The sequence below is a fragment of the Muntiacus reevesi genome, chromosome 8, assembly GCF_963930625.1.
Source record: "Muntiacus reevesi chromosome 8, mMunRee1.1, whole genome shotgun sequence".
NCBI lineage: Eukaryota > Metazoa > Chordata > Mammalia > Artiodactyla > Cervidae > Muntiacus > Muntiacus reevesi.
In genome coordinates, this window is record NC_089256.1 from 61664358 (window position 1) to 61682898 (window position 18541).

At 42.2% G+C, this 18541-nt stretch overlaps 2 protein-coding genes across 9 annotated transcripts in view; one reads left to right on the top strand and one right to left on the bottom strand.

Annotated features, from left to right (window-relative positions):
• Window positions 1-18541, top strand: part of MCF2L2 (MCF.2 cell line derived transforming sequence-like 2) — a 272578-nt gene that overhangs the window by 107293 nt on the left and 146744 nt on the right. For all 8 annotated transcript variants that reach the window (XR_010664264.1, XM_065943474.1, XM_065943477.1 and 5 more), the window contains exons 8-12: window positions 918-1042; window positions 1630-1744; window positions 2354-2473; window positions 10360-10551; window positions 12911-13102. Coding sequence is in view for 7 of the 8 variants with exons in the window: in XM_065943474.1 (XP_065799546.1) it covers window positions 918-1042; window positions 1630-1744; window positions 2354-2473; window positions 10360-10551; window positions 12911-13102 (744 nt within the window). In the remaining variant the exon portion in view is untranslated. The remainder of the gene's footprint in view (window positions 1-917; window positions 1043-1629; window positions 1745-2353; window positions 2474-10359; window positions 10552-12910; window positions 13103-18541) is intronic.
• Window positions 1-18541, bottom strand: part of B3GNT5 (UDP-GlcNAc:betaGal beta-1,3-N-acetylglucosaminyltransferase 5) — an 80344-nt gene that overhangs the window by 6143 nt on the left and 55660 nt on the right. The gene's annotated exons all lie outside the window — the stretch shown is intronic.

Below are 18541 nucleotides of genomic sequence, written 5' to 3' on the forward strand. Positions count from 1 at the left end.
GAAGTTTTTTTCATGGTTAACTGTATGGCATCTTCCATCACTTAACATTTGATATCTGTCATTTTCTTATTTCTGGCCACTATCTTGGATTAAAAAACAGATTTTATTAACTAATTATTTTAAATTTATAGTAACTTGAGATATGCACAAAATTAAGAGTTGTTGCTTTTGGAGTGGGAACGTGGATGGGCTGTGGATATAACACTTGGTTTTTCAATATGTACATATGCGCATGCTAAGTCACTTTAGTCATGTCTGACTCTTGTGATGCCATGGACTGTAGCCTGCCAGGCTCCTCTGTCCATGGGATTCTCTAGGCATGAATACTGGAGTCGGTTGTCATGCCCTCCTCCAAGGGATTGTCCCGACTCAGGAATGGAACATGCATCTCTTATGTCTCCTGCATTGACAGGTAGGTTCTCTACCATTAACACCACCTTGAAAGCCCCTTTTCAATATGTACTCTTTTATATATTTTGAATTTTCTATCATGTGTTTGTATTATCTATTAGGAGCAAGTTAATCAATTTAAAAAGCTATAGCTTGACTTCTACTTAGCACTTAATTTGCTAAATATAATAATATAATAAAAATATACTTACCATTGTACTCAGGCTTCCCAGGTGGTGCTAGTGGTAAAGAACCCGACTGCCAATGCAGGAGACATAAGAGACTCGGGTTCGATCCCTGGATTAGGAAGATTCCCTGGAGGAGGCAATGGCACCCCACTCCATTATTCTTGCCTGGAGAATCCCAGGGACAGAGGATCCTGGTGGACTATAGTTTGTAGGGTCACAAAGAGTCAGACTGTGGCAACTTAGCATGCACACATGCACCACTGCACTGCACTCATCTGAAGTCTACCTAGAATTTGCTTTTAATTCCTTCTAAAAGAGACTATATTTTCCTTTCTCTAGGATGACCTGAAATTACTTGGAAAGCAAGGGGCCACATTGCTGTCATGCATGCAAGATCCAGCAACCAAAAGTCCCACCAGCAAACTCAGTCTCAATGAATTTGAGAATGTAGCTACCATGGAAAGGTGAGTGAGAAGGGTGGTATCTGCTTTTTCTGGAGAGAATACATAGAACCAGATGATGTGAAACAACCAAAAACAGATTGGAACAGCTGCCAATAGGTCTTGGTGGGGTCAAGGAAGAAGAATAATTGAGACAACAAAGGAAAAACCATAGTATCTTTCTGGCATCCATCTACAGAGATCTTTTTATGAGAAAGCCATTCCCTCCTCCTATGATCTGCTTTCATCCCAGGATGTCAAGGAATATGGTAGTATTTACTGAGCCTTCATTGCCAAAAAACTGTTTGGTTAGGTGCTGTGTTTGCACACCTGTCTTCTTAGGTAGAAAGAAATAGGCAGAAAGGTAAGATTACCTGGAGCACATTTTAAAGGTTACCTGGGGCACATTTTAAAGCATGGCAGATGCATCTGAGGTTTCTGCCTAGTGGTGAGGGTATCCTGATTGAAAATGGAAAATAGAGGAACCAGCTGAACCATGAGAAAGTCATAGGCGACACAGACTTCAGTGTGAGGAGATCATCACAATTAGTCTGCATGAGCCTATGGAAATGAACGCTAATCACATGTCCTTTCTTGTTCTTTCTTGACAGGTTATTAGTTCAGTTGGATGAAACAGAAAAAGCCTTTAGTCAGTTCTGGTCTGAGCATCACCTGAAGCTTAATCAATACCTACAACTACAGCACTTTGAACACAATTTTTGTGAGGTGTTATTTTCTTGTTTAATAAAACTTCCTTTTATGGTTCTGTTAGGGGAGTGCATAGTTCAGTGACTTCTGGTTCTCTTTTTCCCCTTGAACTCTGGGTATCAGGCTCCGCATCTTCTTCCTAGTCCAGTCCTTTCCATATGTATTTGATTCCTCTTCTCACCTTTTTAGTGGGGGTAGCAATGTACCAGAATCCCATTTTCCCACATGGTATTTCAGTGGTGGTTTACCTTCCTTTTTGTTTCAGTGTAGCTTCAACATTCCATCTATACATTGTCTCAGCACCCCCAGGTGTGTGTGTGTTTTTTTTTTACATAATTCATTTACTTTAATTGGGGATTAGATTATATGCTTTTAACATTATTATTTGCATTTTGAATTTATTCTTCAGTCATTCATCACATTTATGAGGTATTTATTAAGGCATTTCAGTACCCCCAGCTTAATCTGAAAGCTGATGAGCTGTTTAAAAAAAAGTCTATATAGATATGCACATATCCTGAATCATTTTTGGATTTTCAAGTTGTCTAGAGTATAAGGCTTGTTATACTCTACTTGCAGATGGGATGTCCATTGGCTTATTTCTGGGCTTTCTAATATGTCTTGTAGGTTAAGCTAGCCCTGGACAACTTGTTGGCAGAGCAAACAGAGTTTTCAGATATCGGAGACAATGTGATGCATGTGGAACAACTTCTTAAGGAACACAAAAAACTGGAAGGAGAAGGCCAGGTTTGTTTGTTTGTTTTTTTCCATTTTTGTGGACTGGGAAGAAGGTCCCTGTGGATGGTAACAGATCATGGCCACTCATTAATTGTTAGAAGGTTGCCAAAAGACACAGGATTGGCCAAATACTGACTTTTTAGTGACCTCACTCCCACCTCCAGGTCCCCAGGGAATTATGCACATTAACAAGTATGAGGAATAATGCAGGCAGTACGGAGTTCTGTTAAAGCTGCCCGAGCACCCAGTAGAGGCTGGAGGCTTAGGTGGGGTGAGAGTTCCAGGTGGCCCTGCCCATTCATTCAGTGACAAAGCTAGGGAGGAATAGCAGGAAATAAGGTCACACTGGGTGTGTTACCCACTGCCGGATGTGGAGGCGGGCTTGGTGGTAAGGAGGGAAAACTTTAAAAGCAGAAACCAGAAAAAAAAAAAAAGTTTTATAATAAGCAAGATGGTGAAAAAGGGGAAATTGGTCCACATTAGTTCTGTTGCTACACAGAAATTGGTAAAGCTTTCTCCTTTCTCATGCTCAAAGAGTTGTAAATATCAGACTTGTAAAGGAATAAATGCCTCAAGTTCTCATCCCCAAGTTAAACAGTTTCCCAGATCTGTACACAGATCTGCACTTAGGAGTGGGTCTGTCTTCAATCTTTACAGATTTGGCTTGTTACAAATTAAGAAAGACCAGTCAGTTCTTACCAGAGAAGTTTCTCTCTGCTTTTCTTTAATTAGGGGGTCCCTTTTTTGTCTCTTGGGAACTAAATCTTCTATAGTTGCCATTTCCATTCTGAGCTAATCTGGAGGCATCCTTCCTCTAGATTATGGTAGATGGTAATTTCATTGTACTAGAGGTTGACTTCTCAAAGTGTGATCCTCTGGCCAGCAGCATAGATGTCACCTCAGTGAGAACTTATTAGAAATATGGGGAAATCTCAGGCCCCGCCTCAGAATCAAAATCTGCATTTTAATAAGATCTCCAGGGGTTTGACATACACATTAAAGTTAAGCGTTTGACATTCACATTATTATTAGAGACATTTGCTGTTGTTTGGTTGCTAAGTCTTTTCCGACTCTTTGTGACCCCATGGACTGTAGCCTACCAGGCTTCTCTGTCCATGGAATTTTCCAGGCAAGAATACTGGAATAGGTGCCATTTCCTCCTTCAGGGGATCTTCCTGACCCAGGGGTTGAACCTGTGTCTCCTACGTTGGTGGGCAGATTCTTTACTGCTGACCCAGTGGGGAAATTCCCTAAAAATATGGTAACAAATGTAAGCTTTAAGAGCTATCAGTTGTGAGTTCTGAACTGAAAGTGCTTTTGCAGTGCCTGAGCACACAGGCCCACCTGTGCCCGCAGGCTCTCACTCAGCAGTCCCACCCGTCCCTCGTGAGCACCCCTGTTATTATCCATGGTCGTTGACAGCTAATCACTTTAGTGCTAAAGGCATGAGTTATGAGGAATGTTTATTAAACAGTGAGAAAAAGCTGAATTTCGTGTATGTGATATCTGTGTCTCTCAGAGTCTCCAAGATCCTCAGTCTCAGGGTCTCAATTTTATGTAATTTTAGTTTTTTTCAAGTGAACTCCTTATTAAATGTGGATACTATGTATTTTCATTTATGTACATTCATATTTTAGGAAAAATATGCCTCATCAACCCCAGTACCTTCATTTTTGGTTTGAAAAATATGGTTTTATATATAAATACATACACAAAGGTAGCTGCTGATCTGATAGGAAGGTGTTCATTCATCACCAAGTATTCCTTGTCCTAGATTCTGTGACTATAGTGATGAACCAGACAGTCAAGACCCTATTTTCACACAAGTTGTGTTCTACTGGGGAGAGACAGACAAGTGAACAGTAATCAGATAAATCAACGTCAGATAGTGACAAATGAGATGGGAAAAATTACAGGACATGAGAGAAAGTGAGTGGGGGGTGCTACTTTAGTAGTTAGGAAAGGCCTCTCAGACTTTTGATCTGAGATCTAGATAGCCATGCAAAGATTTAGGGAATAGCAGCCAAGGCAGAGAAGCTGCAAGGACAAAGGTCTTGAGGTGGAAACAAGGTTGGGAGTCCCAGTAGTGTGACTGGACTGTGGTGAGCTAGGAAAGAACAGGTGGGAGCACTGGTGGTGAGGATTAGATTTTATTCTCGGTGGAATGGAAAGCTGTTAGACTGTGCTCTGGGTTGTGTTTTAAGTACTGAGCGTGGATTTCTGCATGACTGCATTCACATTCTCTCTTCTGCCCACCTCCTTAGACTTGTGATCTTTGGACATACTTTAAAAATCGCTGACTCTGGGTAGGGGTGAAACTTGTGGTCACAGGACATCTTTCTTGGGCAACATTCCTGAACCAGCTGGACTCACCCACTGCAGATGACCCACAGAGTCCACACTGGTTTTACCCATTCTGTTCCTTGTTTACCCTGGCTTTTTACTTGTTTTCTAAAGGATGCAGTAGACCTTTCCATTTGCCTTTGAGTGATCCAAACAAAGCCATCTAATTGTAATCAGGACTTTTAAAACATATCTTCACTCAGATTTCTAAGTGGAATTGTTTCTTCAAGTGATATGAGCTTGGCTTATCTCTTTGTCCTGTAAATTGTTAAAGAAAAGAGGTGATGTTTGGATAGAATCTACCAAAATCTGCTTGAGGTTTGTCTTTCTCAGCACTTGGGGTCAGCTTCTTTTGAAGTGTAACCACACACTGATCTCTGGGTTGTTGCTAGGTTCCTTATTCTGTGTAGTGGTATCATCCTCACAGGTTACCTCTGAGTCAACTCTCTAACCAGATCCTCTTGCATACTAATTGAACCTGCTCTTTTACCCTGTTCTGATTTGAGGGTTTAATTGTCTTTTGGGTGCTCAGCTCTCATTCTTAGAAGCGATGGTTTCAGTCCCCTTCACTTCTTTAAAGCAGAACTTCCTATAGGCTTTTGGCTGTGAGGCATGCTCAGGCCTTTGGTAATGGGCCAGCAAGGAATGGATCCAGACAAAACAGTGAGACCCAACACTTTTTCAGCCTTGACATCTCCCTCCAGGGCTAGAGGTCAGGAGTTACCCTGCTATGTCCAAGAAGGCAGATCATTAACCTAGAGATATAATGTAGCTGGAAGGGCTACATGAGAGATATAATGTAGCTGGAAGAGCTACATGACTTTTTTTTGTAGTGGAAATTTTCAAGCACACAAAAAAGTAGATTGGCTAGTACAAGGGACTCCCATGTGTCTACAGCTCAGTTCCAACAACCATTAACTTTCTGCCTTTCTTGTTTCACCTGGTTCATTTCCCCATGCATGCACTCTACTCCTCTGCTGTTACTATCTGTGGATCTGTTCTGGGTTCCCTGATATGGCAGCATCACCCCTTCTTCACCATTTACTTCTACAGTAGACATGCCCATCTTCCATTACAACAGTAGAGTCTTTGGTGGGTGGGGGGTATGAGGACTTGTTATTACAATAAAGGATTTGAATTACAAGCTGCAACTTGACTATCCAGCCTTCTGAAATTTTCAGCATCTGAAAGATGCCAGGCAGACTTATGATCAGAGCACTGGATTTCAGCTACTTCTTTCTTATTATTTCTTTTTTTACTTTGGAGGTTTTGTTCCCTGATTACCTTGAGCAGAAGCTGTATAGACTGAAAAACGAGCTGCAATTTGGAGGTTTTGCAGTAAAGTTCTTTGCAGGCAACTAAAGGATTTGATAGTCATGGCTGTATAGCCATTATTCTAGCACGTGTGGGTAGACCATGTGGACTAGAAGGTGGTAAGACACAGGCCTTGGAGTCAGATGGAACTGGATTCAAATCTCAGCTCTAACAACCACCAACTGTTTGACACTGGTTAAGTTTCTTAGCCATTCTGGATGTATCCTCTCATCTATAAAATGGATAATAATGATTCCTACCTCACAGGAGTCCCTGGGAAGATGAATTAACCTGATGTATAGTAAGGACTTGGTGAGTGCCTGGAATGTAGTAGGTGGTCAGAGCTTAAAAGCTATTAATAATATCCATTCATTTCAGTTATTTTCCAGCCATCTGGTATTGACTCATGTGTTGTATTTATGGATCTCTTCCCCAAATTTATTTGGACCTATTACTCACATCTTTCCTCCAACATTGCAAGCGTTTTAAGAACAGTTCTGAAGGTGTGATGCAGCATGCCAAATCCGGGGCAGCTGTGACCACCACAGGACACCTGGGGAGCATTCATTGGTAAAGTTCCCTGGGCCCAGAAAACTTGCACTATTCTTAACAAATTAGGTGCTGGACTTAGAAAAAAAAGTCAACAGAGATTTCCTGGCCAAGTTTTCTTGCTTCTATATTTGGCTAAATTCAGACAGGTTCAATCAACCAAATGAGGTCTCTGAGCTCAGGCAGGACAAGCACAGCCATTTTTCTCTGTGTGTGTTGGCCGCAGCTAGATTCTGGAGCCAGACTGCTTGAGTTTGAAGCCTGGCTCTTCTCTTTCCTACCCGGGTCACCTTGGGCCATTGTGTCTCCACTCCTCTTTTGCAAAACACCCCCCTACATTAAAGGTTTATTGTGAAGGGTTAAAGGAATAGTTAATGTAAACATTTAGAACAGTACTTAGCATATGGTAAGTTCTCAGTGAATGTTTTTATTGATTTCACAGAGGTGGTGGGGAAAATTCTGGGCTGTAGAATGTTTCCTAGGTTCAATCTTTAGTGGCTGAGCAGTTCTACTTCTTATATTCATCCTGTAAATATTTATTGATTTCCTACCATGCCACATACAGCTCTGAGCTCTGGACACAGGAGTGAGCAAATCAGTCCAAAATCACTGCCCATGGAATTAGCATTGCAACATTCTTTGAGTGATGGTGTCCAATCTGGGCCTTTGCTGTTTTAAATAAGCACACTGGGTATTTTGTCCCTAAGTTCTTCTAAATAACGCTGCTTGATTCATATCATTTTATTCCCATATCATTATCCCCAAACAATAATCCTTTGTTTTGCACAACAATCATTTGTTCTTAAGTACCTAATACGTGCTGTGTACTCTTAAAGAGCAGCTGAAAAAGAGCTGGTGCATGCCAAGTGTCTGTGGGATAATGCAGGCAGTAGATAGCTGATCACAACACAGTCAAGTTCATGTTCTGGTTGAAAAAGGCATAGAGTGTTATGGGAGCACAGAGGAGGGGCATCAGTATAAAATGGTGGAGTCAGAGAAAGTTTCCTGAAGTAGATGAACTCTGAAGGGTGGTTTGGAGTTAGTTCCAGAGTAGTGTGGGTACGTGGGTAGGGGTGAGAAGGTAAGGGGAGGGTTGATGAGGGAAGGATGGGGCTTTCTAGGCAGAAAGAGTGAGTAGAGGAGGTATGGAGGCTCAAAGTCATCTGACTGGAGAACTACAAAGGAGTCATTAGTCCAGTTACAGCAGAGGACAGGGTGACAGAGTGAACAAGGAGGAGGCACAGGTGTGAACCAGGTAGTGAAAGACCTTTTGTGCATTTCCTCAGGAGTTTGAACTTCCTCCTGAATATGGTAGGGAGCCAGGAAAGGATCTGAGGCTCTGAAGTGATATAGACATGAATAGACATCATGAGGGAATTGATGCTTCATCAGCAGTGTGGAGCATGACTTGAAGGAGAGTTTAAAGGAAATCAAGGAGACCAGCTATCCCAGTCAGAAAGCACCAGGTCTGCACACACAGTGACAAGGAGGTGGTAGGGAAGGGCTCAGAGTTCTAAAGGTATTAAGAAGGAGGTGTGTTTTGTGGGACTTGGTGAATGATTGACTGGGTAGGAAGCAGGAGCTTTAAAATTGTTGAAATCATAAACCACTGTAAATTAATAGAGTGTCACATTGTCATCATCTGAGGTCATCATGATTCCTTGTGTTACTATGAAAAGCTAAACCAGGGCAAATGCGGCAGCTTGGATGCCCAACATGGTCGGTGAGGGTGTGAGTGGGCCTTCTGTCCTGAGGCCTTTCAGGATATGGCAGTCCTCTGTCTTGACTCAGGTCAGTGTCGTTCACACAATTCCAGCCAAGCAGATCACTGAATCCCCTAGTTCATTGGTTCATTTGTTCTTTTATCTTATTGGCCAAATATTTATGGGATGCCTGCTAAGTGATCTCAGGAAGCTTATGTAATGGTGGGCATTGGTGGAAGAAGAAGGAATCATATATTAAAGTAAAGAAAGAAAATACTTTAAGATAGAGGTGAGTGGTTTTAAAAAATGAAAACAGAGTGAGGGAGTGGGCCTGGGAGGAGGTTGGCTAAGAGCTTCGACCTGGGAGGAACATCCCAGGGAAGGGTGCAGAGATCGCAGCTAGTTGGTTGCTCACCTGGATTACTGCAGTCGCACTGTAACTGGTCTCCTTGCTTTCCCTATTCTCTGCCATTTTTGACACCACAGCTGAAGCAATCCTTTCAAAAATATGAATAAGATCCTCTCCTCAAAACCCTCCAGCACACCCCATGTCATAATGAGTAAGAGACAAAGCACCCACAATGGCAGCAAGGCCCTCCCTGGTCAGACCCTCTTCTTTCCTCTCTAACCATGTCTCATCCTTTCCTCCCTGCTTTCTCTGCTGCAGCCCCAGTGGCTTCCTCCTGCTGCCTGAACATGTCAAACATGCTCCCGTCTCTCTGCCAAGTGCTGCATGGTTGTCCCTCACTTTAGGTTTTGGCTCTTGTGTCATGTTGGTGGCCTCTGCCTGGCATAAACCAGAATTCCAGACTCTCAGAAGAAAGCAGGTCTTCAACATAAAACATACTCTTTGCACAAACAGTTTAGGTATCATAAGTCATTCCTTTTTTAAAAAAAAATTTTGGGGGGCTGCTCTAGGTCTTCATTGCAGTGCACAGGCTTCTCATTGAAGTGGCTTCTCTTACGGAGCACAGACGCTAGGCATGCAGGCTCAGTAGTTGCAGCTTGAGGGCTCTAGAGCACAGACTCGGTAGTTGTGTCACCTGGGCTTAGTTGCTCCACGGCATGTGGAATCTTCTCAGACCAGGGACTGAACCCATGCCGCCTGCACTGGCAGTCAGATTCTTATCCACTGTACCTCCAGTTGACTCAGGGAAGTCTCTTGAGTCATTCTAATGAAGGATGATAGGAACCCTCCTGACTTTCCTAGGTGCTAGCCAAGGACCAGCCTTGCAAACAGACCTTTCTAAGGACGACAGTCTCAGGCTGCTGTGCTAACTTTTCTGCCTCAATAATATATGATGAATAAATTAAAAACAGGAAAACACGGCACATGTGGTTAGAACAAAACAAGCTGTGCAGAAAAAGGTAGGAGATGCGGTTGCTGAGCAGATGCGTCGAGAGCAGTCAGGGACCTTGTGGGCTGCAAGAAACAGCTTAGACAAACATATTTCTTAAGTCTCATGATCTCTCCATAGGATTGCCCAAACCAGATCTTTATCTTGTCTCAACTTCAATTCACTCTCCTCTGTTCTCGGGGCAACATGTCTATCCCTTTTCCTTTCCCATTCAGTTGACAGGATAATTCAGTCTCCAATTCTGTCCAGTGTAACACTTCATGCTCTTCTGCCCTGGAACTTATCACAGTTGTAATAAGTTAATTATTTGTATAATTCATTTAGTATCTGAGTTCTCCACTGAACTGAAAAATCCTAGCTTGTTAATGCTATATCCTCAGTGCCTAACCCAGAACTCAACAAATATCTGAATGAATGACTTACTCTTCTTCAGAGTGCAGATGACCCTGGACTAGGCTAGACCTCCTGGGGACCTTGACCCATCCCAGCGCTTTCCCATGCTCTCAGCCTAAAACCTGATCACCATCTCCCTAGCCTCTCCCCAGATTTGAAGCACACAGTGCCAGGCAAATCCCAGCCTCACCGTGACTCAGCTTCTGATGCTTGGCTGTGTATGTTCACTTTGCAGGAGTTCTTGGAAAAGGCCCAGCTGCTTGCAGTAATTGGGGACCAGCTTATCCAAAACCACCATTATGCAGTGGACTCCATCAGACCCAGGTGTGCGGAGCTCAGGCACCTTTGTGATAACTTCATCAATGAAAACAAAAAGAAACATGACATATTAGAAAAGTCCTTGGAGTTGCATAGAAGGTTGGACAAGGTGAGCAAAACTAAGCCGTGACCATGATGTATGCAAAATGTCCTGTGAAGCAGTCTTAATCATATTTGCCCTCCCTACCCCTCATTGTTGTTCAGAAGATAAAGTGCTTCATGTGGAACAGCACTCAAGAGACATTAAAAACTGTACCAATCTGAAGTTATAGAAGTATGGAAGGTAAAAAATGCCCTAGCCATCCACCACTTCCCATTTGAATGAAAAAAAATTCATGTCTTCTGTGTGGACTCAGACTTAAAGTGTGTTTTGACCTGGCCTGGCCCTTCTTGATGCCCCATCAAGTGTACAGAGAACCAAGCACTATACTCGCAAAGTGCTTCTCCTCATTAAAGGCATCAGATTGTGAATCCTTTTAAAGAAACCTAAGTAATAATGACCATTATACACTCCTACCATATATTGAGCACCTACTATGTTCCTACCAGGGGCATAATTGCATCATCTATCTAATCCTTAATATAACCTGTGAGGAATATAATAATGGCCTCATTTAAGAGATAGAAATTGATATTCAACATAGTTGAATGGGTCAATGAGTCACAGCATTTAGTACATAAGGTGAGTGTGCTATAATTGCAGATTTCCTGATGGACCACTCTGGAGACACTGGTTCAGTAAGTCTGGGATGATGCCCAGAAATCAGTATTTTCATCAAGGGTCCAGGTGATTTGATGCAGGTGGTACCTAGACAATACTGAGGAATCCTGAAATAAAAAGTTGCCCAAGACCACACATGGGGTAATTAGGGGCTTACAGATTTGAGGTCAGGATGGCCAAATTCCAAGACCACAACTCTGTATGCAGAGTGCTCATGGGCAGGGGGTGCCTCCCCCCACACCCCACTACCCTTCAGCGGTGATCTCTGAGGCAGGTGGCCAGTCAGCAGGGGCCGTGACTTCTGGAGCCTTCCCTGTCAGCTGTTCCAGCCAACACAGGGCTCATACCATGAGTCAGCATGCTCCGTTCCCACATTTGTTTCTCTCTGATAGCTGGGAGCACCCGCCCAGGCTGTTTACATCATCCCGTTGCCAAAGGGATTTTAGTGTCAAGGAAATACAGCTGCTCCAGAAGCAAGTGGCTCAGAAGGGCCTGGAGTAGAGCCTGCGCTGTGTGCTGCGCTCTTAGCAAGATGAGCTAGCTGCTGTTTCCTCTCTCCATTTCTGCTCCAGACATAATAGCCTAATGCTATCTGTCGAGGGGGTGTGTGTGTGAACAAATAGCTGCTGTGACTCTGCAGAAGACCCCATCCTAGTGTTTTCTGCAGATATAGGCATGATTTTAAAGAGAAAGTTTTTACAGTATGTATCAAAGCATAATTTCATATTATTTTGAAAATCCAAAAATATCAGGAGGAGGAAAACAGTTATTCATGGACACTACTTACATTCCACTCCCCTCCTCATCCCCAGACAGTGGGAATCATTCGTTTTAATATATCTTTACATGATTTCTTTGTTATTCTAAACGTAGTACACATTCAGTGTAGGTAATTTAGGGGAAAAGTCAAGACAGACTTAAGTTGCCTATACGCACTTAGAGATACCTACTTTGGAGCTCCCTTTGGATCTTGTTTCCCCTGTACGGTTATTTTACATAGCCCTTTAGGTAACACAGTAAATGGGAATGCAGATGTACTTGCAAGGGAAGCTTCTTTTCATATACATATTCAGACAGCACAAGGGCCCCTGTCTTTCGTTTAAGTTTTCTAAAAATTGAATTGTTAGAATTCTTTACCTATGTGATTTCATCCCAACATTCTGGAAAGTTTAAGTACTGCTGTTCTGAGTCAAGAGTTTTGCATCCTTAGATTCTTCCCTTGGAAAGACAAATAGAAATGTGGACAGAGGAAAATGTTATTCTTGTTAAAAGAGATATTCCCTCTGTCAGGAGGGCATGGAGGGCCCAGGTCTGAAACCTCATTTTTCATTCTGTGTTCTTGTAACCAATTAAGATGCAACAAAAGTGGCCTAGAGGTTAGACCCAAAAAGCCATTGGTTGTATTTTTCTATGGTTAGACCAAGCATAGAAATAACTCAACTCTCTCCTCTTAGAGATGTGGCAATTACTGTCAGTGGATAAGAATGTTTATGTGATATATTTTTTGATTAAGTGACTTTCCTAAAAAGTGTGTAGATATAAAATTGATTTGGTCTTGTCCACCTCATGATTATATTTACAGTGGTTGGACCTCTAAACTTGATGCGGGATGACATGGTATCCCATGACAATTGCCTATTGTCTCAGAATCCTTGTGGACCCCATATGAGCTTAGACCTCCTGAGGATGGTGGTGGCTAAGCTGCGGGCAGGTTAACTGCACAGAGTACTGTGTTTCTTTCCAAAAGGTCAGCCAGTGGTGTGAAGCAGGAATCTACCTCTTGGCTTCCCAAGCTGTAGACAAGTGCCAGTCCCGAGAGGGCGTTGACATTGCTTTGAATGACATTGAGACATTCCTGGGCACAGCGAAGGAGTACCAGTTGCCCAGTTCCAAGGACTTTTACAACCAGTATGAGCTGATGCTCACTCTTGATATAAAGGTAATGTTTCTGAGTTATTTTGATCCATGGTTGGGAAAGGGGTGTGGGGGGACATTGCATGTTGCCTAAGAAAATTTATGTTGGATGTACTGAGCAGATTAACCAGTTTTTGAGCTCTCAGGTGGCCTTAGACTCCTGGTCTGTGCTTCCTGGAAAACTGACCCTTCATGGCTTGATTCAAATAACCTTCAGTCATTCATTTCTCTGCAAATACTTATGAGCATCTCTGACATATCATGCTCTGTGCTGAAGGCTGAGGACACAATTATGAGCAGAAATAGAGGTGGTTCCATCCTTCACTGAACTTACAGTTTATGTATGGGAGAGGCTGACATGAATAAATATCAAATACAAAACACAAAATTGTATTGCAAACTAAGATAAGTGCTTTGGAGGATGTATTCAGGGTTCTACTGGGTATGTAACAGAGGAACTTGACCTGGACTGAGGGTCAGGAAAGTTCCATGGGAAGATTCACTTGAGCCAAGGCCCAGAAAATGAACAGAGAAGATGGGAGAGGCTTTCCAGATTGAAGGATCAGCATGTGCAAGGTTTCAGGGCTGAAGGGAGCCTGACACAAGTTCAGAACCCCAAATTCAGAACAGCTGGAGTACAGAACACAAAGAGTGTTTGGAGTGAGATTAGAGAGGGGTAGATGAGGTGGGGCTTTGTGGGGCATATGGAGGAGTTTGGTCTTTATTCTGAGAACCACTGAAGGATTTAAGTAGGGGAATAACTGGATCAGATTTGCATCTCGAGAGGAGCACTTGTGAAGCCAACAGAATTATAGATAGTACACTTTCCTTTTAGAGCCATATCACCTTGTATGTACTTCTGCTGAAGGGGCTTTTTTTAACCTCTTTTGAGTCATGGACCTTTTTGAGAATCTGATACATATATTTTTAGGGTTCTGTACTCTCAGAATGATTGAATGGAATTTGATGTAGGTACTGTTTACAAAGATATGGGCAGAATTTAGGAAACCCAATACAGATGGTGAAGCACTCTGGACTATTGAGAAGCAGGGAACAGTTACCATCACTAAGCCTGAAAGACAAAGGGGAACTCAAGAAGCACTGTAGCTGTGGCTGTAAGAGAGATAGCCAGTAAGAGCTGTGGCCTTGGGCAGAGGAATGCTGCCACTGGTGGGGAAATCTATAGTCCTACTTTTCTCTCCCTCTCAGATTTCATAGTGGTACATCTCACTGGCCAAATCCAACTAAAAGCCCATGGGCCGCTAGTGAGCCCATCTGATGGAGACAGTAGAGGTCAGCTTCCTGGGACACAGAGTGTTATAGAGAAGATGTAATGGGGGAGCAAACAAGGAATACCCAGTATGTATAACTTTTATGATTAATTTTAAGGGAACACCTTGAAGGATATCCATGGATCCAAGCTAAGATCCTTTGCTCCAAAATGATACATAGCAAACTGCATTCTAGTTATTTATTTTTAATGTCTGTGTTGTTTATTATACTGGGAGCTGCAGTGAGGCAAGAGCCTCATCCACCTCTGTGTTCCTGTGCCTAGTATCTTACATCCACGTTTGTTGAACAAATGGGCAGGCAGGTGGCAGAGTAGACTGGGTACAGTGAGAGCAGCTCGGTGTGGGGCTGTGCCTCAGTGATAGTCTTTCCTTGACTCCTCCTGGTGGGTTTTGGTGTTAAGATATGATCTTGAAGTAGTGTTGGGTGTAGTTAGGCTGGTCCCCTTTTCATAACACAAGGACCCTTCTACTTCCCTGCAGAGAGGACAAAAAGAAGGTGCATCTAGTGTCTGTGCTATATTATAGACCCAGGATTTGGTAGCTTCAGATCGTATTCCCAAAGCAAAACAGTCTCATTTAGCTCCACATCCATTAGCTGCACAAACAAGTTTATCAGGTCAACCAGGGAGACTTGTGGCCACAGTTGCCATTTTTGTCAACACTGGCAAACTTTATAACCACATCTCCCACCAGAAAATGAATAAAGCTTAATAAGCCACTTCTGGGAAATAGGCAGAAACATGGAGGAAGGAGGGAGGAGACCAGAAGAGAAATTTATTTAAAAAACCCAAAATGGATGCTCCAAGTCCCCCAAACCCATCTTTTTCTTCTTTTGGTTTGGAGTAAAATTCTAGATGTTAATGTTCAGATATCCTATTCTGTCAGAGAGTTTTACCCACTGAGGAGTAATGACTTGGTTGTCAAAATGGGTATTCTATTGACATAGAAATAAACCTCATTATATGCATACACACACATTGATTTAGATACATGTATCTCCTTAGGTGGACAGTTGGTTCCAGGCATCAAAACAAGACCCCACCCACCTCTGAGTGGGTGAGCACACTCACCTCTGAGATCTTAGTTTCTCATACCATTCTCCAGTAAAAGAGAACTGGGCTCCCTGGAGAAATGGCCATATCTAGGACTAGGAAAGGAAATATACAAAATGATCCTAGAGAGGATATCAAGATGGCAGAGTAGGGGGATACAAAGTTCACCTCTCCCAAAAAGCACATCAAGATTACATCTACACGTGGAACAATTCTCACTGAAAACCACAATGAGACTGGCAGAAAGACACTTATACAACCAAACCTGTAAGAAAGATCCACATGGAATTAGGTCAGGACCATACTGGTCCCCTCCCAGGGACACAAAAAAGGACGGGGATTACAAAGACCTTTTAGGGAGTGAGCAGTTTGAACTGCATATGGGCACCCCAGCCCTGGGATCTGACACAGGGAAGAAGTGTCCCCTTAGTTGGTTTGAAAACTCCTGGGAACAAGGTGGATGAAGCACATTGAAATTTCCCAGGATTCTAGCTAGTTTCCTGTGACTGCACCAATGACTGACTCAGCCCAAGCTAAGTGCTCACTTGGCTGCTCTCGCTCTCTGTGGTGCAGCTTGACACTAGGGCAAGAGCTGCCACAGCTTTTGGAAGAGTAGTGTTGTGGGGGTTTGGGGGGTAGTGGCTCAGACCTGCACAGCACCCAAACTGGGGCGAGGGAAGCCATTACTGGTGCTCATGGAGGAGGCAGATCCAGAGTAGTCTGAATTCTGACTTATGTGCTAGGACCATCCCAGCACACACCCCAGTCCACACCAGGTGCCCACTCTGACCCGTCTTGTTCCAGCACTGCTTCCCTCTGGGGCAAAGTTACCAATTCTGGGGAAAGGGGGAGAGCACACAGAATAGAACCACCTCAGACCCAACTCTCAGGGCCCCTGTTCTAGCAATCTGAGACCAGACCCCTTTCCAACAGGGCAGTGATGGCCACTGAGCTGAGGGGAAATCTGAGTCACACCTGGCTCTGGCTTCAATCCCTCCATCTCCAGCCCATAACCTACCAAGGTGCTAGCTGCCAGCACACCCTGAGGAAAGATATGACTTGTGCTCATGTCAGACCCAGCTCTCCCACCAAAGCCACTGGGCACATGCAGGCTATCTAGGGATGCTCCCATACAAGGACACCCCTTCAAGACCAGGGTAGAGAACTGTTTCACCTAATTTCATAAAGACTGAAAAAGTTAAGCAGAATAAAAAGACAGTAAAAGTTGTTTCAAATGAAAGAACAGGAAAAAAAACAACCTGAAAAAAACAACTAATGAAACAGATGATTTACCAGATGAATAGTTCAGAGCATTAGGAATAAGAATGCTAACTGAACTAGGGAAACGAATAGGTGAACACAGTGGAAATATTAACAAGAAACTAAAAAGTATAAAAAAGAACCAGTCAGAACTTAAGAATACAATAACTGAAATGAAAAACACACTAGAAGGAATTAACAGCAGACTAGGTGAAAAAGAAGAATACACAAGTGGTCTGGAAGACAGAATAATGGAAACCACCCAATCAGAATAGAAGAAAGAAAACAAATTTTAAAAATGAAAATAGATTAGGGGACCCCTGGAACAACATTAAACATACCAGCATTTGCATTATAGAGGCCCCAGAAGGAAAAGAGAGAGAGAGAGACAGAGGAGTCAAAAATGTATTTGATGAAATTATAGCTGAAAACTTCCCAAACCTGAGGAAGGAAACAGATAACCAGGTACAAGAACCACAGAGCAGCCCACACCAGATGAACCCAAAGAGACCCACATTAAGGTGTAATTAAAATGACAAAAGTTGAAGATAAAGAGAATTCTAAAGGCAACAAGAGGGGGGAAAAAGAGTTATATACAAGGGAACCCCCATAAGGCTATCGGCTGATTTTTCTGCAGAAACTTTGCAGTCCAGATTGAGTGGCCATGATATATTTAAAATGCTGAAAGAAAAAAACCTACAATGTATGTTACTCTACACAGTAAGATTATCTTTTAGAATTGAATGAGAAATAACTTACTAGATGAGTAAAAACTAAAAGAGTTCATCAATACTACATAAATGTTAAAAGGGATGATCCAAAATGGAAAGAAAATGCTATAAGAAGTAAGAATCTATAGGAAAGGAAAAATTCCAATAGTAAAAGCAAATATGTAGTGAAGGCTGTGGATGAACCACTTAACTAAGCTGGTAGGAAAATTAAAAGATAAAAAAATCATAAAATTAAGCATAACTACAGTGAACAGTGAAGGGATACACATGAAGATGTAAAATACACATCAAAAACATAAAACATGAGGAAGGGGCAGTAAAAAAGTGTAGTTCTTTTAGAATGTGTTTTAATTTAAATGAGTACCAGTTTGAAACAAATAAATATAGTTACAGATCAACATATATGAACCACATAATAACCACAAATCAAAAGCTACAACAGAGATACAAAAATCAGAGAGAAAGGAACACAAGCATTCCACTAAAGAAAATTATAAAACCACAAGTTAAGAAACTAAAAGAAGGAAAGGACAGAGAACAACTACAAAAACCAGAAAACAAATAACAAAATGGCAGTAAGTACAAAACTATCAATAATTACTTTATATGTCAGGGGATTAAATTCTCCAGTCATAAGACATAGAATGGCTGATTCAATTAAAAAAGAGTACCTGTCTATATGTGACTTACAAGAGACTCACTTCAGAGCTAAAGATACACAGGCTGAAAGTGAGAGGATGGAAAAAGATATTTTGTACAAGTGGAAACAGCAATAAAGAGAAGGTAGTAATATCAGACAAAATGGACTTTAAAACAAAGTCTATAACAAAGGACAAAGAAGGGTACTATATAATGATAAAGGGATCAATACAACAATATATAAGGTGTATAACTCTTATTAACATATATGCAGATAGTATAGGAAAACCTAAATCTATAAAGCAAATATTAACAGATTTAATGGGAAGCTTCCCAGTGGCTCAGTGGTAAATAATTTGCCTGCAATGCAGGAGATGCAGGGGACATGGATTTAATCCCTGTGTCAGAAAGATCCTCTGGAGGAGGAAATGGCAATCTTTCCCAGCATCAAGTTCTTTTCAAATGAGTCAGTTCTTCACATCAGGTGGCC